The following is a 22500-nucleotide window of genomic DNA, read 5'->3' on the forward strand; positions in this document are numbered from 1 at the left end:
TTGTTACTGTACTATATGTCTGATACCTGTGGTGAATGTTGTTACTCTACTAGGTGTCTGACACCTGTGGTGAATGCTGTTACTCTACTAGGTGTCTGACACCTGTGGTGAATGTTGTTACTGTACTAGGTGTCTGACACCTGTGGTGAATGTTGTTACTGTACTACGTGTCTGACTAGGTGTCTGACTAGGTGTCTGACTAGGTGTCTAAAACCTGTGGTGAATGTTGCTACTGTACTAGGTGTCTGACTAGGTGTCGAACACCTGTGGTGAATGTTGTTACTCCACTAGGTGTCTGACACCTGTGGTGAATGTTGTTACTATAGTAGGTGCCTGTGGTGAATGTTGTTACTGTACTATATGTCTGATACCTGTGGTGAATGTTGTTACTCTACTAGGTGTCTGACACCTGTGGTGAATGCTGTTACTCTACTAGGTGTCTGACACCTGTGGTGAATGTTGTTACTGTACTAGGTGTCTGACACCTGTGGTGAATGTTGTTACTCTACTAGGTGCCTGTGGTGAATGTTGTTACTCTACTAGATGTCTGACACCTGTGGTGAATGTTGTTACTCTACTAGGTGCCTGACTAGGTGTCTGACCCCTGTGGTGAATGTTGTTACTGTACTAGGTGTCTGATACCTGTGGTGAATCTTGTTACTCAACTAGGTTCCTGACACCTGTGGTGAATGATGTTACTCTTCTAGGTGTCTAACACCTGTGGTGAATGCTGTTACTCTACTAGGTTCCTGACACCTGTGGTGAATGCTGTTACTCTTCTAGGTGTCTGACACCTTTGGTGAATGCTGTTTCTCTACTAGATGTCTGACACCTGTGGTGAATGTTGTTACTCCACTAGGTGCCTGACTAGGTGTCTGACCCCTGTGGTGAATGTTGTTACTGTACTAGGTGTCTAACACCCGTGGTGAATGCTGTTACTCCTCTAGGTGTCTAACACCTGTGGTGAATGTTGTTACTCCACTAGGTTCCTGACACCTGTGGTGAATGCTGTTACTCAACTAGGTTCCTGACACCTGTGGTGAATGCTGTTACTCTACTAGGTTCCTGACACCTGTGGTGAATGCTGTTACTCTTCTAGGTGTCTGACACCTTTGGTGAATGCTGTTTCTCTAGTAGATGTCTGACACCTGTGGTGAATGTTGTTACTCCACTAGGTGCCTGACTAGGTGTCTGACCCCTGTGGTGAATGTTGTTACTGTACTAGGTGTCTAACACCTGTGGTGAATGTTGTTACTCCACTAGGTGTCTAACACCTGTGGTGAATGCTGTTACTCCACTAGGTGTCTAACACCTGTGGTGAATGCTGTTACTCCACTAGGTTCCTGACACCTGTGGTGAATGCTGTTACTCCACTAGGTTCCTGACACCTGTGGTGAATGCTGTTACTCCACTAGGTTCCTGACACCTGTGGTGAATGCTGTTACTCTACTAGGTTCCTGACACCTGTGGTGAATGCTGTTACTCTACTAGGTTCCTGACACCTGTGGTGAATGCTGTTACTCTTCTAGGTGTCTAACACCTGTGGTGAATGTTGTTACTCTACTAGGTTCCTGACACCTGTGGTGAATGCTTTTACTCTTCTAGGTGTCTGACACCTGTGGTGAATGCTGTTACTCTGCTAGGTTCCTGACACCTGTGGTGAATGCTTTTACTCTTCTAGGTGTCTGACACCTGTGGTGAATGGTGTTACTCTACTAGGTTCCTGACACCTGTGGTGAATGCTTTTACTCTTCTAGGTGTCTGACACCTGTGGTGAATGATGTTGCTCTTCTAGGTGTCTGACACCTGTGGTGAATGGTGTTGCCGTTGATTTACTGGAATGGCAACATTGTTGCGAAGCTTTAACCGACAAACCAACGGTTGTATCAGATGGACAAGTGCAGCTGCAAGCCGGAAGGTCACAGCTAAGACCATAGCTCGCTCCAGTGTGGACCTGTAAAGGCACTGGTGTGGACATTTGTGTTTAAAGGGAGTATATTGCTTATAATTGTTTTGTCTATTCATGAAACGGTATGGATTGATTATTTGTGTATTGGCCGTAGAGACTTTGGGGACATTTTAAAATGGCTTTTTTTGTTTTGAACCGCACACACACACCCCCATTATCGGTAGACTCAACAGCCTGGGCTTCTCAAATGACTGCCTCGCCTGGTTTACCGACTACTTTGCAGACTTTGCAGAGTTCAGTGTGTGAATTCGGAGGGCCTGTTGTCCGGACCTCTGGCAGTCTCCATGGGGGTACCACAGGGTTCAATTCTCGAGCCGACTCTTTTCTCTGTATATATCAATGATATCGCATTCTGTATACATCTGGCCCTTCTTTAGACACTGTGTTAACAAACCTCCAAACAAGCTTCAATGCCATACAATACTCCTTCCGTGGCCTCCAACTGCTTTTCAATGCTAGTAAAACTAAATGCATGTTCTTCAACCGATCGCTGCCCACCCGTCCAGCATCACTACCCTGGACGGTTCTGACTTAGAATATGGGGTCAACGACAAATACCTACGTGTCTGGTTAGACTGTAAACTCTCCTTCCAGACTCACATCAAACATCTCCAATCCAAAATTAAATCTAGAATCGGCTTCCTATTTCGCAACAAAGCCTCCTTCACTCATGCCGCCAATCTTACCCTCGTAAAACTGACTATCCTACCGATCCTCGACTTCAGCGATGTCATCTACAAAATAGCCTCCAACACTCTACTTAGCAAACTGGATGCAGTCTATCACAGTGCCATCCATTTTGTTAACAAAGCCCCATGTACTACCCACCACTGTGACCTGTATGCTCTCGTTGGCTGGCCCTCGCTTCAAATTCGTCGCCAAACCCACTGGCTCCAGGTCATCTACAAGTCTCAGCTAGGTAAAGCTCCGCCTTATCTCAGCTCAGTGGTCACCATAACAACACCCACCCGTAGCACGTGCTCCAGCAGGTATATCTCACTGGTCACCCCCAAAGTCAACTCTTCTTTTTGCCGGCTTTCCTTCCAGTTCTCTGCTGCCAACGACTGGAACGAATTGCAGAAATTATATCTCCCTCTCTAACTTTAAGCATCAGCTGTCAGAGCAGCTTACCGATCACTGTACCTGTACACAGCCCATCTGTAAATAGCCCACCCAACTACCTCATCCCAATATTATTACTTATCGTTTTGCTCTTCTGCACCCCAGTATCACTACTTGCACATCATCATCTGCACATCTATCACTCCAGTGTTAATGCTAAATTGTAATTATTTTCGCCTCTAGGGCATATTTATTGCCTTACTCTTCTACATTTGTACATAGATTTTTGTATTTTTCTTTTCTATTGTGTTATTGACTGTACGTTTGTTTATGTGTAACTCTGTGTTGTTGTTTGTGTCTCACTACTTTGCTTTATCTTGGCCAGGTCGCAGTTGTAAATGAGAACTTGTTCTCAACTGGCCTACCTAGTTAAATAAAGGGTTAGGGTTATATACAGTGTCTTGCGAAAGTATTCGGCCCCCTTGAACTTTGCGACCTTTTGCCACATTTCAGGCTTCAAACATAAAGATATAAAACTGTATTTTTTTGTGAAGAATCAACAACAAGTGGGACACAATCATGAAGTGGAACGACATTTATTGGATATTTCAAACTTTTTTAACAAATCAAAAACTGAAAAATTGGGCGTGCAAAATTATTCAGCCCCTTTACTTTCAGTGCAGCAAACTCTCTCCAGAAGTTCAGTGAGGATCTCTGAATGATCCAATGTTGACCTAAATGACTAATGATGATAAATACAATCCACCTGTGTGTAATCAAGTCTCTGTATAAATGCACCTGCACTGTGATAGTCTCAGAGGTCTGTTAAAAGCGCAGAGAGCATCATGAAGAACAAGGAACACACCAGGCAGGTCCGAGATACTGTTGTGAAGAAGTTTAAAGCCGGATTTGGATACAAAAAGATTTCCCAAGCTTTAAACATCCCAAGGAGCACTGTGCAAGCGATAATATTGAAATGGAAGGAGTATCAGACCACTGCAAATCTACCAAGACCTGGCCGTCCCTCTAAACTTTCAGCTCATACAAGGAGAAGACTGATCAGAGATGCAGCCAAGAGGCCCATGATCACTCTGGATGAACTGCAGAGATCTACAGCTGAGGTGGGAGACTCTGTCCATAGGACAACAATCAGTCGTATATTGCACAAATCTGGCCTTTATGGAAGAGTGGCAAGAAGAAAGCCATTTCTTAAAGATATCCATAAAAAGTGTTGTTTAAAGTTTGCCACAAGCCACCTGGGAGACACACCAAACATGTGGAAGAAGGTGCTCTGGTCAGATGAAACCAAAATTGAACTTTTTGGCAACAATGCAAAACGTTATGTTTGGCGTAAAAGCAACACAGCTGAACACACCATCCCCACTGTCAAACATGGTGGTGGCAGCATCATGGTTTGGGCCTGCTTTTCTTCAGCAGGGACAGGGAAGATGGTTAAAATTGATGGGAAGATGGATGGAGCCAAATACAGGACCATTCTGGAAGAAAACCTGATGGAGTCTGCAAAAGACCTGAGACTGGGACGGAGATTTGTCTTCCAACAAGACAATGATCCAAAACATAAAGCAAAATCTACAATGGAATGGTTCAAAAATAAACATATCCAGGTGTTAGAATGGCCAAGTCAAAGTCCAGACCTGAATCCAATCGAGAATCTGTGGAAAGAACTGAAAACTGCTGTTCACAAATGCTCTCCATCCAACCTCACTGAGCTCGAGCTGTTTTGTAAGGAGGAATGGGAAAACATTTCAGTCTCTCGATGTGCAAAACTGATAGAGACATACCCCAAGCGACTTACAGCTGTAATCGCAGCAAAAGGTGGCGCTACAAAGTATTAACTTAAGGGGGCTGAATAATTTTGCACGCTCAATTTTTCAGTTTTTGATTTGTTAAAAAAGTTTGAAATATCCAATAAATGTTGTTCCACTTCATGATTGTGTCCCACTTGCTGTTGATTCTTCACAAAAAAAATACAGTTTTATATCTTTATGTTTGAAGCCTGAAATGTGGCAAAAGGTCGCAAAGTTCAAGGGGGCCGAATACTTTCGCAAGGCACTGTATATATATATAAATACCTGGTTAAATAAAGGGTTAGAGTTATATATATAAATACCTGGTTAAATAAAGGGTTATATATATATAAATACCTGGTTAAATATAGGAGAAATAAATTAAAACGTACCAATCATCTAATGATCACTGGGTTTATTATTGCCTCTGAAGTTGTTCTGATCATTATTATAGTAGAAGGTGTTATTGGTTGGATGACTGGTGTTTATATGAGATAGCCACTGGCTTCCTGGCCAACAGGCTACCCTCTCTACTGGCTACCTGGCCAACGGGCTACCCTCTCTACTGGCTATCTGGCCAATGGGCTACCCTCTCTACTGGCTATCTGGCCAACGAGCTACCCTCTCTACTGGGTAGCCAACAGGGGAGCCAACGGGCTACCCTCTCTACTGGCTATCTGGCCAACCCTCTCTACTGGTTATCTGGCCAACCCTCTCTACTGGCTATCTGGCCAACCCTCTCTACTGGCTATCTGGCCAACCCTCTCTACTGGCTATCTGGCCAACCCTCTCTACTGGCTATCTGGCCAACCCTCTCTACTGGCTATCTGACCAACGGGCTACCCTCTCTACTGGCTACCTGGCCAACGGGCTACCCTCTCTACTGGCTACCTGGCCAACGGGCTACCCTCTACTGGCTATCTGGCCAACCCTCTCTACTGGCTATCTGGCCAACCCTCGCTACTGGATATCTGGCCAACAGGCTACCCTCGCTACTGGCTATCTGGCCAACAGGCTACCCTCTCTACTGGCTACTGGCCAACGGGCTACCCTCTCTACTGGCTTCCTGGCCAACGGGCTACCCTCTCTACTGGCTTCCTGGCCAACGGGCTACCCTCTCTACTGGCTATCTGGCCAACCCTCTCTACTGGCTATCTGGCCAACCCTCTCTACTGGCTATCTGGCCAACCCTCGCTACTGGATATCTGGCCAACAGGCTTCCCTCGCTACTGGCTATCTGGCCAACAGGCTACCCTCTCTACTGGCTATCTGACCAACAGGCTACCCTCTCTACTGGCTACTGGCCAACGGGCTACCCTCTCTACTGGCTTCCTGGCCAACGGGCTACCCTCTCTACTGGCTTCCTGGACAACGGGCTACTCTCTCTACTGGCTTCCTGGCCAACCCTCTCTACTGGCTTCCTGGCCAACCCTCTCTACTGGCTATCTGTTCAACCCTCTCTACTGGCTATCTGGCCAACCCTCTCTACTGGCTATCTGGCCAACCCTCTCTACTGGCTATCTGACCAACCCTCTCTACTGGCTATCTGACCAACCCTCTCTACTGGCTATCTGACCAACCCTCTCTACTGGCTATCTGGCCAACAGGCTACCCTCTCTACTGGCTACCTGACCAACGGGCTACCCTCTCTACTGGCTACCTGGCCAACGGGCTACCCTCTTTACTGGCTATCTGGCTATCTGGCCAACCCTCGCTACTGGCTATCTGGCCAACAGGCTACCCTCTCTACTGGCTACCTGACCAACAGGCTACCCTCTCTACTGGCTACCTGGCCAACGGGCTACCCTCTCTACTGGCTACCTGGCTATCTGGCCAACCCTCGCTACTGGCTATCTGGCCAACAGGCTACCCTCTCTACTGGCTATCTGGCCAACAGGCTACCCTCTCTACTGGCTATCTGGCCAACAGGCTACCCTCTCTACTGGCTACTGGCCAACGGGCTACCCTCTCTACTGGCTTCCTGGCCAACGGGCTACCCTCTCTACTGGCTACCTGGCCAACGGGCTACCCTCTCTACTGGCTACCTGGCTATCTGGCCAACCCTCGCTACTGGCTATCTGGCCTCTCTACTGGCTATCTGGCCAACAGGCTACCCTCTCTACTGGCTATCTGGCCAACAGGCTACCCTCTCTACTGGCTACTGGCCAACGGGCTACCCTCTCTACTGGCTTCCTGGCCAACGGGCTACCCTCTCTACTGGCTTCCTGGCCAAAGGGCTACTCTCTCTACTGGCTTCCTGGCCAACCCTCTCTACTGGCTTCCTGGCCAACCCTCTCTACTGGCTATCTGTTCAACCCTCTCTACTGGCTATCTGGCCAACCCTCTCTACTGGCTATCTGGCCAACCCTCTCTACTGGCTATCTGACCAACCCTCTCTACTGGCTATCTGACCAACCCTCTCTACTGGCTATCTGGCCAACAGGCTACCCTCTCTACTGGCTACCTGACCAACGGGCTACCCTCTCTACTGGCTACCTGGCCAACGGGCTACCCTCTTTACTGGCTATCTGGCTATCTGGCCAACCCTCGCTACTGGCTATCTGGCCAACAGGCTACCCTCTCTACTGGCTACCTGACCAACAGGCTACCCTCTCTACTGGCTACCTGGCCAACGGGCTACCCTCTCTACTGGCTACCTGGCTATCTGGCCAACCCTCGCTACTGGCTATCTGGCCAACAGGCTACCCTCTCTACTGGCTATCTGGCCAACAGGCTACCCTCTCTACTGGCTATCTGGCCAACAGGCTACCCTCTCTACTGGCTACTGGCCAACGGGCTACCCTCTCTACTGGCTTCCTGGCCAACGGGCTACCCTCTCTACTGGCTACCTGGCCAACGGGCTACCCTCTCTACTGGCTACCTGGCTATCTGGCCAACCCTCGCTACTGGCTATCTGGCCAACAGGCTACCCTCTCTACTGGCTATCTGGCCAACAGGCTACCCTCTCTACTGGCTATCTGGCCAACAGGCTACCCTCTCTACTGGCTACTGGCCAACGGGCTACCCTCTCTACTGGCTTCCTGGCCAACGGGCTACCCTCTCTACTGGCTTCCTGGCCAACGGGCTACTCTCTCTACTGGCTTCCTGGCCAACCCTCTCTACTGGCTTCCTGGCCAACCCTCTCTACTGGCTATCTGTTCAACCCTCTCTACTGGCTATCTGGCCAACCCTCTCTACTGGCTATCTGGCCAACCCTCTCTACTGGCTATCTGACCAACCCTCTCTACTGGCTATCTGACCAACCCTCTCTACTGGCTATCTGACCAACCCTCTCTACTGGCTATCTGGCCAACAGGCTACCCTCTCTACTGGCTACCTGACCAACGGGCTACCCTCTCTACTGGCTACCTGGCCAACGGGCTACCCTCTCTACTGGCTATCTGGCTATCTGGCCAACCCTCGCTACTGGCTATCTGGCTAACAGGCTACCCTCTCTACTGGCTACCTGACCAACAGGCTACCCTCTCTACTGGCTACCTGGCCAACGGGCTACCCTCTCTACTGGCTACCTGGCCAACAGGCTACCCTCGCTACTGGCTATCTGGCCAACAGGCTACCCTCTCTACTGGCTATCTGGCCAACAGGCTACCCTCTCTACTGGCTATCTGGCTATCTGGCCAACCCTCGCTACTGGCTATCTGGCCAACAGGCTACCCTCTCTACTGGCTACCTGACCAACAGGCTACCCTCTCTACTGGCTACCTGGCCAACGGGCTACCCTCTCTACTGGCTACCTGGCTATCTGGCCAACCCTCGCTACTGGCTATCTGGCCAACAGGCTACCCTCTCTACTGGCTATCTGGCCAACAGGCTACCCTCTCTACTGGCTATCTGGCCAACAGGCTACCCTCTCTACTGGCTATCTGGCCAACAGGCTACCCTCTCTACTGGCTATCTGGCCAACAGGCTACCCTCTCTACTGGCTATCTGGCCAACAGGCTACCCTCTCTACTGGCTATCTGGCCAACAGGCTACCCTCTCTACTGGCTATCTGGCCAACAGGCTACCCTCTCTACTGGCTATCTGGCCAACAGGCTACCCTCTCTACTGGCTATCTGGCCAACAGGCTACCCTCTCTACTGGCTATCTGGCCAACAGGCTACCCTCTCTACTGGCTATCTGGCCAACAGGCTACCCTCTCTACTGGCTATCTGGCCAACAGGCTACCCTCTCTACTGGCTATCTGGCCAACAGGCTACCCTCTCTACTGGCTACCTGGCCAACAGGCTACCCTCTCTACTGGCTATCTGGCCAACAGGCTACCCTCTCTACTGGCTATCTGGCCAACAGGCTACCCTCTCTACTGGCTATCTGGCAAACAGGCTACCCTCTCTACTGGCTATCTGGCCAACAGGCTACCCTCTCTACTGGCTATCTGGCCAACAGGCTACCCTCTCTACTGGCTATCTGGCCAACAGGCTACCCTCTCTACTGGCTATCTGGCCAACAGGCTACCCTCTCTACTGGCTATCTGGCCAACGGGCTACCCTCTCTACTGGCTATCTGGCCAACAGGCTACCCTCTCTACTGGCTATCTGGCCAACAGGCTACCCTCTCTACTGGCTATCTGGCCAACGGGCTACCCTCTCTACTGGCTATCTGGCCAACGGGCTACCCTCTCTACTGGCTATCTGGCCAACAGGCTACCCTCTCTACTGGCTATCTGGCCAACAGGCTACCCTCTCTACTGGCTATCTGGCCAACAGGCTACCCTCTCTACTGGCTATCTGGCCAACAGGCTACCCTCTCTACTGGCTATCTGGACAACAGGCTACCCTCTCTACTGGCTATCTGGCCAACGGGCTACCCTCTCTACTGGCTATCTGGCCAACAGGCTACCCTCTCTACTGGCTATCTGGCCAACAGGCTACCCTCTCTACTGGCTATCTGGCCAACAGGCTACCCTCTCTACTGGCTACCTGGCCAACAGGCTACCCTCTCTACTGGCTATCTGGCCAACAGGCTACCCTCTCTACTGGCTATCTGGCCAACGGGCTACCCTCTCTACTGGCTATCTGGCCAACAGGCTACCCTCTCTACTGGCTATCTGGCCAACGGGCTACCCTCTCTACTGGCTATCTGGCCAACAGGCTACCCTCTCTACTGGCTATCTGGCCAACGGGCTACCCTCTCTACTGGCTATCTGGCCAACAGGCTACCCTCTCTACTGGCTATCTGGCCAACAGGCTACCCTCTCTACTGGCTATCTGGCCAACAGGCTACCCTCTCTACTGGCTATCTGGCCAACAGGCTACCCTCTCTACTGGCTACCTGGCCAACAGGCTACCCTCTCTACTGGCTACCTGGCCAACAGGCTACCCTCTCTACTGGCTACCTGGCCAACAGGCTACCCTCTCTACTGGCTACCTGGCCAACAGGCTACCCTCTACTGGCTATCTGGCCAACAGGCTACCCTCTCTACTGGCTATCTGGCCAACAGGCTACCCTCTCTACTGGCTATCTGGCCAACAGGCTACCCTCTCTACTGGCTATCTGGCCAACAGGCTACCCTCTCTACTGGCTATCTGGCCAACAGGCTACCCTCTAGGCTAGATCTGATCATGCGTTTAGCCAACTCATGACAACACACACAAACAAGTCTACTAGTTTGAGCATATCCAATAGAAACTATCCAATAGAAACTATCCAATATAAACTATCCAATAGAAACTATCCAATAGAAACTATCCAATAGAAACTATCCAATAGAAACTATCCAATAGAAACTTTGCAAACTGGTGAAAAACAGTGAAGAAAAACCAATGAATCTGCACACCGGTAGGTAGATGCTAACAAACATTCACTGTTGTTTTAGCAGCGATTATAACCATGAGCAGACTTGTTTTTTTTTTAAATATAGTTGATTTTACAATGAACGGACGCTGTGATCAAATGGATCATGTTGAGCTGCATTCCTGTGTGGTAACGTGATATATCTGGTGATACGGGCTCAGCTGGTTTCTGTTATTATCTGCTAGCTGCAGAACGGACCAAATCCCACCTTTGGTAGGTCTGTTGTATGAGTGCTTGTGTTTTGTGGTTTATTCTCCTTGCGGGGGACCAGATGTCCCATGAGGTTTTCAACTGTTCCATATCTTTTGCCTTTGTTCATAATTGCCCTGACAGTGCTCAGTGGTAATAGTCAATCGTTTGTGGATCTTCTTGAAGCCATTACCAGATTTATGAAGGTCTACGACCATCTGTCTCTTTTTCAACAGCCAGTTCTTTTGTTTTCTTCGTGGTGTTGGATCACAGCGGGATGTTGCATGTGTGTTACCTCATTTTGATGCCCTAGTGAAACAGGAAGTGATGTAATGGCTCAACATAGTTCCTTAAGACTTAGATAACCTTAAATAAGTGGAATTTAATTCCTGGTTTCATTTTGGTAGATGTTATTTACAATCATCTGTAAAGGTGCCATTAATTGTGGAACCTTGATTTTGGAGGACATTGATTTTTTATTAAATCAAGAAATTATTTTGTTGGGTTCCATTGAAACATTAATAACGTACAGTATTTATCACATGTTGGTATTTTGAGTTTCTCTCTATAATTAATATTGTTTATATTTGTTGAATCATTATTTGTGCATTGCCAGTCAGGGGTGCCAGTACAGTGGAGCCCACTGTATTCCAGTCTGTGCTGCAAAACAGTCCTGTAGTTTAGCATCTGCCTCCTCTGACCACTTTCCTATCGATCGAGTCACTGGTGCTTCCTGCTTTATTTTTTTGCTTGTAAGCAGGAATCAGGAGGATAGAATTATGGTCAGATTGGCCAAATGGAGGAAGGGGGAGAGCTTTGTATGCGTCTCTGTGTCTGGAGGAAAGATGGTCCAGAGTTATTTTCCCCTCTGGTTGCACATTTAACATGCTGATAGAAATTGGGTGAGACAGATTACAGTTTCCCTGCATTAGGGGAAAGGTTTAGGGTTAAGGTTAGGTTACGGGTTTGGGGATAGGTTTAGGGTTACGGTTAAGGATAGGTTAAGGGTTAGGGTTTGGGGATATGTTTAGGGTTAAGGATAGGTTAAGGGTTAGGGTTGGGGGACATGTTTAGGGTTAAGGCTAGGTTAAGAGTTATGGTTAGGGGATAGGTTAAGGGTTAGGGTTCGTGGATAGATTTAGGGTTAAAGTCAGGTTAAGGATTAGGAGATTGGATTTTGAATGGAATCAATTGTTTGGTCCCCACAAGGATAGTAAAACACGTGTGTGTGTGTGTTTCGGCTTTGTACTCACAGCCACCATAGATTACGGAGATCACTGAACACACCCAGTTTGAGAGATGAAATGGAGTTGACACTAAGAAACCTAAGAAAGAGAGAGAGAGGAAAACATCTATAAATGAGCATTATTCCTTCTACACAACAGATTTTTATTTTTTTATTTTACCTTTATTTATCTAGGCAAGTCAGTTAAAGAACAAATTCTTATTTTCAATTACGTCCTAGGAACAGTGGGTTAACTGCCTGTTCAGGGGCAGAACGACAGATTTGTACCATGTCAACTCGGGATATGAACTTGCAACCTTTCGGTTACCCGCCCAACCGCCCCAGGGTAGCCTAGTGGTATGAGATCATCATCCTCCCTTCTCCATCCCTCCCTCCCCTCATTCCTTCCTCCTTCCACCCTCCTCCCTCCACCCCTCAACAAATAGTGACAGCTGTGCCATATAGATTGCAAAATAGTTTAGGTAGAGATTTTCAATGTCTCAGTGTCCTGTGGCACATGGTTTGTGAATACAGAAAACAACGCTGGAATCAAAAGAGTTTTTCTATTTTAAATTGTTATACAACATTCTTGCAACCAATAGAATGCAGTATCAGTCAAAGGTTTGGACACACCTACTCATTCAACCAATAGAATGCTATATATACACAGTGTCAGTCAAAGGTTTGGACACACCTACTCATTCAACCAATAGAATGCTATATATACAGTGTCAGTCAAAGGTTTGGACACACCTACTCATTCAAAGGTTTTAAATTATTTTTTAAAACTATTTTCTACATTGTAAAATAATAGTGAAGACATCAAAACTATCTAATAACACGTGGAATTGTTGAGTAAACAAAAAAGTGTTAAACAAATCAAAATATATTTTGTATTTGAGATTCTTCAAAGTAGCCACCCTTTGCCTTGATGACGACTTTGCACAGTCTGCATCAAGGCAAAGTGCAGGTTTTCATGACGGATCTCTCTGTACTTTGCTCCGTTCATCTTTCCTCAATCCTGACTAGTCTCCTAGTCCCTGCTGCTGACTAACATCCCCACAGCATGATGCTGCTGCCACCACCATGCTTCACCGTAGGGATGGTGCCATGTTTCCTCCAGACGTGACGCTTGACATTCAGGCCAAAGAGTCAATCTTGGTTTCCAGATAATCTTGTTTCTCTGAGAGTCTTCCTTTTGGCAAACTCAAAACGGGCTGTCGTGCCTTTTACTGAGGAGTGGCTTCAGTCTGGGCACTCTACCATAAAGGCCTGATTGGTGGAGTGCTGCAGAGATGGTTGTCCTTCTGGAAGAGGTTCTCCCATCTCCACAGAGGAACTCTGCAGCTCTGTCAGAGTGACCATCAGGTTCTTGGTCACCTCCCTGACCAAGGACCTTCTCCCCAATTGCTCAGTTTGACCAGGCGGCCAGCTCTAGGAAGAGACTTGGTGGTTCTGAACTTCTTTAATTTAAGAATGATGGAGGCCACTGTGTTCAAAGCTGCAGAACTGTTTTGTTACCCCCAGATCTGTTCGTTTCAATCCTGTCTCGGAGCTCTACTGACAGTTCCTTCGACCTCATGGCTTGGTTTTTGCTCTGACATGCACTGTGGGACCTTATATAGACAGGTGTGTGCCTTTCCAAATCATGTCCAATCAATTGAATTTACCACAGGTGGACTCCAATCAAGTTGTAGAAACATCTCAAGGATGATCAATGGAAACAGGATGCACCCGAGCTCAATTTAGAGTCTCATACCAAATGGTCTGAATAGTTATGTAAATTAAATCAAACCTAATTTATCACATACACATGGTTAGCAGATGTTAATGTGAGTGTAGTGAAATGCTTGTGCTTCTAGTTTCGACAATGCAGTAATAGCCAACAAGTAATCTAACTAACAATTCCAAAACTACTGTCTTATACACAGTGTAAGAGGACAAAGAATATGTACATAAAGATATATGAATGAGTGATGGTACAGAACAGCATAGGCAAGATGCAGTAGATGATATAGAGTACAGTATATACATATGAGATGAGATGAGTAATGTAGGGTATGTAAACATTATATAAAGTGGCATTGTTTAAAGTGGCTAGTGATACATTTATTACATACATTTTTCCATTATTAAAGTGGCTGGAGTTGAGTCAGTGTGTTGGCAGCAGCCTCTCTGTGTTAGTGGTGGCTGTTTAACAGTCTGATGGCCTTGAGATAGAAGCTGTTTTTCAGTCTCTCGGTCCCAGCTTTGATGCACCTGTACTGACCTCGCCTTCTGGATGATAACGGGGTGAACAGGCAGCGGCTCGGGTGGTTGTTGTCCTTGATGATCTTTATGGCCTTCCTGTGACATCGGGTGGTGTAGGTGTCCTGGTGGGCAGGTAGTTTGCCCCCGTTGATGCGTTGTGCAGACCTCACTACCCTCTGGAGAGCCTTACGGTTGTGGGCGGAGCAGTTGCCATACCAGGCGGTGATACAGCCCGCCAGGATGCTCTCGATTGTGCATCTGTAAAAGTTTGTGAGTGCTTTTGGTGACAAGCCGAATTTCTTCAGCCTCCTGAGGTTGAAGAGGCGCTGCTGCGCCTTCTTCACCACGCTGTCTGTGTGGGTGGACCAATTCAGTTTGTCTGTGATGTCTACGCCGAGGAACTTAAAACTTTCTACCCTCTCCACCTCCACTATTATATTCTGTGTCTGTTGTCATTCAAGCAGTTGAAGTATACAAGGGAATCGGGTGACCTTTGAGTCACATCTCCAGACTGTATTTACAGTCTGTATGTTAAAGCTGACGCACAGTCTAGTTTAAGCCATGCTTTATGGAGAGAGGGTATTGCCATTACTGTGGGTCTGAGCTGGTACATGCTTTATGGCTATAAGAGGAAAAATACGAGACGGTTGTTATTTAGTGGGATATTTAACCGTCTCTTGTAGTTCATCTGGTACTTTACTTTTATGTCCCAATGACGAGGGTTGGAGATGGCAGGCAGGCAGGCAGGCAGGCAGACAGACAGTTTTATCTCACACAAGGAGAGCGTACCAGCCCATCAACAAAAAAAGAGCCTTACTTAAGAGCCCGATAAATCAACCCAAAATGGAGTCTCTCTCTTTGTATGTCTCTGTCTGTCTCTCTCTCTCACTCTGTCTCTCAATTCAATTCAATTTAAGGGGCTTTATTGGCATGGGAAACATATGTTAACATTGCCAAAGCAAGTGAAATAGATAATAAACAAAAGTGAAATAAACAACAAAAAAAAAATAACAGTAAACATTACACTCAGAAGTTCCTAAAGAATAAAGACATTACAAATGTCATATTATGTCTATATAACAATGCATAGATGGTTAATGTACAAAAGGGAAAATAAATAAACATAAATATGGGTTGTATTTATAATGGTGTTTGTTCTTCACTGGTACTTTTATGTTTCTTTTGATGGCATAGAATGCCCTTCTTTCCTTGTCTCTCAGATCGTTCATAGGCTTGTGGAAGTTACCTGTGGTGCTGATGTTTAGGCCAAGGTATGTATAGGTTTGTGTGTGCTCTAGGGCAATGGTGTCTAGATGGAATTTGTATTGGTGGTCCTGGTGACTGGACCTTTTTTGGAACACCATTATTTTGGTCTTACTGAGATGTACTGTCAGGGCCCAGGTCTGACAGAATCTGTGCAGAAGATCTAGGTGCTGCTGATCTAGGTGCAAGCAAACAGCTGCATCACTGTCTTTCTGGAGAGATCTAGGCTGTAGGCCCTCCTTGGTTGGGGACAGATCTAGGCTGTAGGCCCTCCTTGGTTGGAGACAGATCTAGGCTGTAGGCCCTCCTTGGTTGGGGACAGATCTAGGCTGTTGCCCCTCCTTGGTTGGACAGATTTCGACTGTAGGCCCTCCTTGTTTGGGAACAGATCTAGGCTGTAGGTCCTCCTTGGTTGTGGACAGAATTAGGCTGTAGGCCCTCCTTGGCTGGACAGATCTAGGCTGTAGGTCCTCCTTGTCTGGGGACAGATCTAGGCTGTAGGCCCTCCTTGTCTGGGGACAGATCTAGGCTGTAGTCCCTCCTTGGTTGGGGACAGATCTAGGCTGTAGTCCTTCCTTGGTTGGGGACAGATCTATGCTGTAGGCCCTCCTTGGCTGGACAGATCTAGGCTGTAGGCCCTCCTTGGTTGGAGACAGATCTAGGCTGTAGGCCCTCCTTGTTTGGTTACAAATCTAGGCTGTATGCCCTCCTTGTTTGGGGACAGATCTAGGCTGTAGGCCCTCCTTGTTTGGGGACAGATCTAGGCTGTAGGCCCTCCTTGTCTGGACAGATCTAGGCTGTAGGCCCTCCTTGGTTGGGGACAGATCTAGGCTGTAGGCCTTCCTTGGTTGGGGACAGAATTAGGCTGGAGGCCATCCTTGGCTGGACAGATCTAGGCTGTAGGTCCTCCTTGTCTGGGGACAGATCTAGGCTGTAGGCCCTCCTTGGTTGGACAGATCTAGGCTGTAGGCCCTTCTTGTCTGGGGACAGATCTAGGCTGTAGGCCCTCCTTGGTTGGGGACAGAATTAGGCTGTAGGCCCTCCTTGTTTGGGAACAGATCTAGGCTGTAGGTCCTCCTTGTTTGGGGACAGATCTAGGCTGTAGGTCCTCCTTGTTTGGGGACAGATCAAGGCTGTAGTCCCTCCTTGGTTGGGGACAGATCTAGGCTGTAGGCCATCCTTGGTTGGGGACAGATCTAGGCTGTAGGCCCTCCTTGGCTGGACAGATCTAGGCTGTAGCCCCTCCTTGGTTGGACAGATCTAGGCTGTAGGCCCTCCTTGTTTGGGAACAGATCTAGGCTGTAGGTCCTCCTTGGTTGTGGACAGAATTAGGCTGTAGGCCCTCCTTGGTTGGAGACAGATCTAGGCTGTAGGCCCTCCTTGTTTGGGGACAGATCTAGGCTGTAGGCCCTCCTTGTTTGGGGACAGATCTAGGCTGTAGGCCTTCCTTGTCTGGACAGATCTAGGATGTAGGCCCTCCTTGGTTGGGGACAGATCTAGGCTGTAGGCCCTCCTTGGTTGGGGACAGAATTAGGCTGTAGGCCATACTTGGCTGGACAGATCTAGGCTGTAGGTCCTCCTTGTCTGTGGACAGACTTAGGCTGTAGGTACTCCTTGTCTGGGGACAGATCTAGGCTGTAGGCCCTCCTTGTCTGGGGACAGATCTAGGCTGTAGGCCCTCCTTGTCTGGGGACAGATCTAGGCTGTAGGCCCTCCTTGTCTGGGGACAGATCTAGGCTGTAGGCCATCCTTGGCTGGACAGATCTATAATGTAGGCCCTCCTTGGTTGGGGACAGATCTAGGCTGTAGGCCCTCCTTGGTTGGGGACAGAATTAGGCTATAGGTCCTCCTTGGTTGTGTACAGAATTAGGCTATAGGCCCTCCTTGGTTGGAGACAGATCTAGGCTGTAGGCCCTCCTTGGTTGGAGACAGATCTAGGCTGTAAGCCCTCCTTGGCTGGACAGATCTAGGCTGTTGCCCCTCCTTGGTTGGGCAGATTTAGGCTGTAGGCCCTCCTTGTTTGGGAACAGATCTAGGCTGTAGGTCCTCCTTGGTTGTGTACAGAATTAGGCTGTAGGCCCTCCTTGATTGGAGACAGATCTAGGCTTTAGGCCCTCCTTGTCTGGGGACAGATCTAGGCTGTAGGCCCTCCTTGTCTGGGGACAGATCTAGGCTGTAGGCCGTCCTTGGCTGGACAGATCTAGGCTGTTGCCCCTCCTTGGTTGTGGACAGAATTAGGCTGTAGGCCCTCCTTGGTTGGAGACAGATCTAGGCTGTAGGCCCTCCTTGTCTGGACAGATCTAGGATGTAGGCCCTCCTTGGTTGGGGACAGATCTAGGCTGTAGGCCCTCCTTGGTTGGGGACAGAATTAGGCTGTAGGCCATACTTGGCTGGACAGATCTAGGCTGTAGGTCCTCCTTGTCTGTGGACAGACTTAGGCTGTAGGTACTCCTTGTCTGGGGACAGATCTAGGCTGTAGGCCCTCCTTGTCTGGGGACAGATCTAGGCTGTAGGCCCTCCTTGTCTGGGGACAGATCTAGGCTGTAGGCCCTCCTTGTCTGGGGACAGATCTAGGCTGTAGGCCATCCTTGGCTGGACAGATCTATGCTGTAGGCCCTCCTTGGTTGGGGACAGATCTAGGCTGTAGGCCCTCCTTGGTTGGGGACAGAATTAGGCTATAGGCCCTCCTTGGTTGGAGACAGATCTAGGCTGTAGGCCCTCCTTGGTTGGAGACAGATCTAGGCTGTAGGCCCTCCTTGGCTGGACAGATCTAGGCTGTTGCCCCTCCTTGGTTGGGCAGATTTAGGCTGTAGGCCCTCCTTGTTTGGGAACAGATCTAGGCTGTAGGTCCTCCTTGGTTGTGTACAGAATTAGGCTGTAGGCCCTCCTTGATTGGAGACAGATCTTGGCTGTAGGCCCTCCTTGTCTGGGGACAGATCTAGGCTGTAGGCCCTCCTTGTCTGGGGACAGATCTAGGCTGTAGGCCGTCCTTGGCTGGACAGATCTAGGCTGTTGCCCCTCCTTGGTTGGACAGATTTAGGCTGTAGGCCCTCCTTGTTTGGGAACAGATCTAGGCTGTAGGTCCTCCTTGGTTGTGTACAGAATTAGGCTGTAGGTCCTCCTTGTTTGGGGACAGATCTAGGCTGTAGGTCCTCCTTGTTTGGGGACAGATCTAGGCTGTAGTCCTTCCTTGTTTGGGAACAGATCTAGGCTGTAGGTCCTCCTTGGTTGTGTACAGATGTAGGCTGTAGGCCCTCCTTGATTGGAGACAGATCTAGGCTGTAGGCCCTCCTTGTCTGGGGACAGATCTAGGCTGTAGGCCCTCCTTGTCTGGGGACAGATCTAGGCTGTAGGCCGTCCTTGGCTGGACAGATCTAGGCTGTTGCCCCTCCTTGGTTGGACAGATTTAGGCTGTAGGCCCTCCTTGTTTGGGAACAGATCTAGGCTGTAGGTCCTCCTTGGTTGTGTACAGAATTAGGCTGTAGGTCCTCCTTGTTTGGAGACAGATCTAGGCTGTAGGTCCTCCTTGTTTGGGGACAGATCAAGGCTGTAGTCCCTCCTTGGTTGGGGACAGATCAGGCTGTAGGCCCTCCTTGGCTGGACAGATGTAGGCTGTAGCCCCTCTTGGTTGGACTAATCTAGGCTGTAGGCCCTCCTTGTTTGGGAACAGAATTAGGCTGTAGGCCCTCCTTGATTGGAGACAGATCTTGGCTGTAGGCCCTCCTTGTCTGGGGACAGATCTAGGCTGTAGGCCCTCCTTGTCTGGGGACAGATCTAGGCTGTAGGCCGTCCTTGGCTGGACAGATCTAGGCTGTTGCCCCTCCTTGGTTGGACAGATTTAGGCTGTAGGCCCTCATTGTTTGGGAACAGATCTAGGCTGTAGGTCCTCCTTGGTTGTGTACAGAATTAGGCTGTAGGTCCTCCTTGTTTGGGGACAGATCTAGGCTGTAGGTCCTCCTTGTTTGGGGACAGATCTAGGCTGTAGTCCTTCCTTGTTTGGGAACAGATCTAGGCTGTAGGTCCTCCTTGGTTGTGTACAGATGTAGGCTGTAGGCCCTCCTTGATTGGAGACAGATCTAGGCTGTAGGCCCTCCTTGTCTGGGGACAGATCTAGGCTGTAGGCCCTCCTTGTCTGGGGACAGATCTAGGCTGTAGGCCGTCCTTGGCTGGACAGATCTAGGCTGTTGCCCCTCCTTGGTTGGACAGATTTAGGCTGTAGGCCCTCCTTGTTTGGGAACAGATCTAGGCTGTAGGTCCTCCTTGGTTGTGTACAGAATTAGGCTGTAGGTCCTCCTTGTTTGGAGACAGATCTAGGCTGTAGGTCCTCCTTGTTTGGGGACAGATCAAGGCTGTAGTCCCTCCTTGGTTGGGGACAGATCAGGCTGTAGGCCCTCCTTGGCTGGACAGATGTAGGCTGTAGCCCCTCTTGGTTGGACTAATCTAGGCTGTAGGCCCTCCTTGTTTGGGAACAGATCTAGGCTGTAGGTCCTCCTTGGTTGTGGACAGAATTAGGCTGTAGGCCCTCCTTGGTTGGAGACAGATCTAGGCTGTAGGCCCTCCTTGGCTGGACAGATCTAGGCTGTTGGCCCGCCTTGTTTGGGGACAGATCTAGGCTGTAGGCCCTCCTTGTTTGGGGACAGATCTAGGCTGTAGGCCCTCCTTGTCTGGACAAATCTAGGCTGTAGGCCCTCCTTGGTTGGGGACAGATCTAGGCTGTAGGCCCTCCTTGGTTGGGGACAGAATTAGGATGTAGGCCCTCCTTGGCTGGACAGATCTAGGCTGTAGGCCCTCCTTGGTTGGGGACAGAATTAGGCTGTAGGCCCTCCTTGGCTGGGGACAGAATTAGGCTGTAGGCTCTAATTTTCTGTTTGTGTCTCTCTCAATCAATTAAATTCAAAGGATTTTATTGGCAAGGGAAACATGTTTACATTGCCCCCCCCTTCTCTCCCTTTCCTCTGTCTACCCCTCCCTCTCTCTCCCCACCCCTCTCTCTTTCTACCTCCCTCTCTCTCTCCCCACCTCCCTCTCTCTCTCCCCCTCTGCCTTCAGTAAGATGCAGACCGGTATTTCAGTACTCACAGTTTCTCTAGTTTGTGGAGTCCACTGAAGGCTTCACTGGAGATCGTCTGAATGCTGTTGTTCTGTAGGAACCTACGAGTAGAAACACACAGAAACACACCGTTAAGACTGTACTGGGTTAGCAGTGGTTCCACATGACTTCGCCAGGGACTAGTAAACATATTGTTAATAGCCTTCTCATTCTAAAATAACGTAAAGTCATTCGGATTGTCGTACATAACACACACGTTTCTAGCTACAACACAGCCAGTACAGTCACAACCCAGTAAAATGTTAACCCAGTACAGTGTTTACCCAGTACAGTGTTTACCCAGTACAGTGTTAACCCAGTACAGTCCCAACCCAGTACAGTGTTAACCCAGTACAGTCCCACCCCAGTACAGTGTTAACCCAGTACAGTCCCAACCCAGTACAGTGTTAACCCAGTACAGTCCCAACCCAGTACAGTCCCAACCCAGTACAGTGTTAACCCAGTACAGCCCCAACCCAGAGGTGGTGGCAGGGCTTATCCGCTGGTCTAGAGCTTAACATGGATAGCATGGTGAAGGTCTTTACAGTGAGACACCCATAACTTGCTAGGTGTGTGTGTGTGTGTGTGTGTGTGTGTGTGTGTGTGTGTGTGTGTGTGTGTGTGTGTGTGTGTGTGTGTGTGTGTAACTTAATGAATAAAGGATGAGGAACATAATGAATCCTGAAACTCTATGGGAAAATCACTCTTTAAACACACACACACACACACACACACCAGCATATTCCATCCATCGGGACCATAATAACAGTCTCTCTGCTGAATAACTAATGCCGGATATGCAAATTACATCTCTTTGAAAAATGCTGTAAACAAACTCTGACATGACCTATGATCCTTTGCCTTGATTCAAACTGAGGGGGTGGTGTTACTCCTCACAGTTCCAGACAGGGCAGGTCTCAGGGAAGATTGAATACCACAAACGGCAGAAATCTAGACAGCCGCAAGCCAGGGACAATCCGCGGCCCCAGCTACTATGACTAACCGTGTTCGAGCCCTCAAGAAAACCCTGCTAGCTTGAAGGCAGCCAGGCTACGCTATCAGCCGGGCTACGCTATCAGCCGGGCTACGCTAGCAGCCGGGCTACGCTATCAGCCGGGCTACGCTATCAGCCGGGCTACGCTATCAGCCGGGCTACGCTAGCAGCTAGGGCCAAATAGCTCCTCAGACCCGGCCTTGATCGGCAGGATCACTGGACAGATAGTAGCGGTCCCGGAGACTGATACCATCCGCGGCGCGGGATCCAAACTCAAAAAGTAGCTAGCTAGCTAACTAAGAAACTTTTCAATACACTTTCAAAGCAACAATCTTTTCAATACACTTTGCCATGTCTATTTCATCTAATATTTGAATGATGCAAGAACAAAAAAAATACAACAATATCTATGGGCTAAAAACAACTCAAACGAAACGTTAGCTGACATGGACTAGTTGATCTGGACATTTATAACAAGTTATAAATAGAACAACGATTAACAAGAGGAAAACTCATGACACACAACCGCATTTTTTTGAAAAATACACCTTGTGCCTCTTCTCACCTCTTCTATTACAATGTTCAAGAGTAAGTTTAAAAGCTGGATTGAGTTCCTTCAAAAAAAAAGATATACTGTATATGTTATTGGACCCCGCTACACCAACCTTTCAATTACTGACCGCCCTCCTACCTCCTGCCTGATGAATAAGAACCGGATAAACAGGAGTCACGCAGCGTGCATTCCTACGTGTGTGTGTGTGTGTGTGTGTGTGTGTTTGTGTTTTCTGTGTGCGATTGATAGTAGCTATATTAAATAGTGAATCTCTCCCTGAGAGA

The 22500-nt window shown here is 48.6% G+C and overlaps 1 protein-coding gene across 1 annotated transcript in view; it reads right to left on the reverse strand.

The window, feature by feature from the left end:
- The window catches only part of LOC110533265 (relaxin receptor 2-like), a 136291-nt gene that overhangs the window by 78134 nt on the left and 35657 nt on the right, over nt 1–22500 (reverse strand). Inside the window, exons 6-7 of the mRNA XM_036934549.1 lie at nt 20660–20731; nt 12096–12167 (exon numbers count right to left, since the gene is read on the reverse strand). Coding sequence (XP_036790444.1) covers nt 12096–12167; nt 20660–20731 — 144 coding nt within the window. The remainder of the gene's footprint in view (nt 1–12095; nt 12168–20659; nt 20732–22500) is intronic.

This window comes from Oncorhynchus mykiss, chromosome 10 (assembly GCF_013265735.2).
Source record: "Oncorhynchus mykiss isolate Arlee chromosome 10, USDA_OmykA_1.1, whole genome shotgun sequence".
Taxonomy (NCBI): Eukaryota; Metazoa; Chordata; class Actinopteri; order Salmoniformes; family Salmonidae; genus Oncorhynchus; species Oncorhynchus mykiss.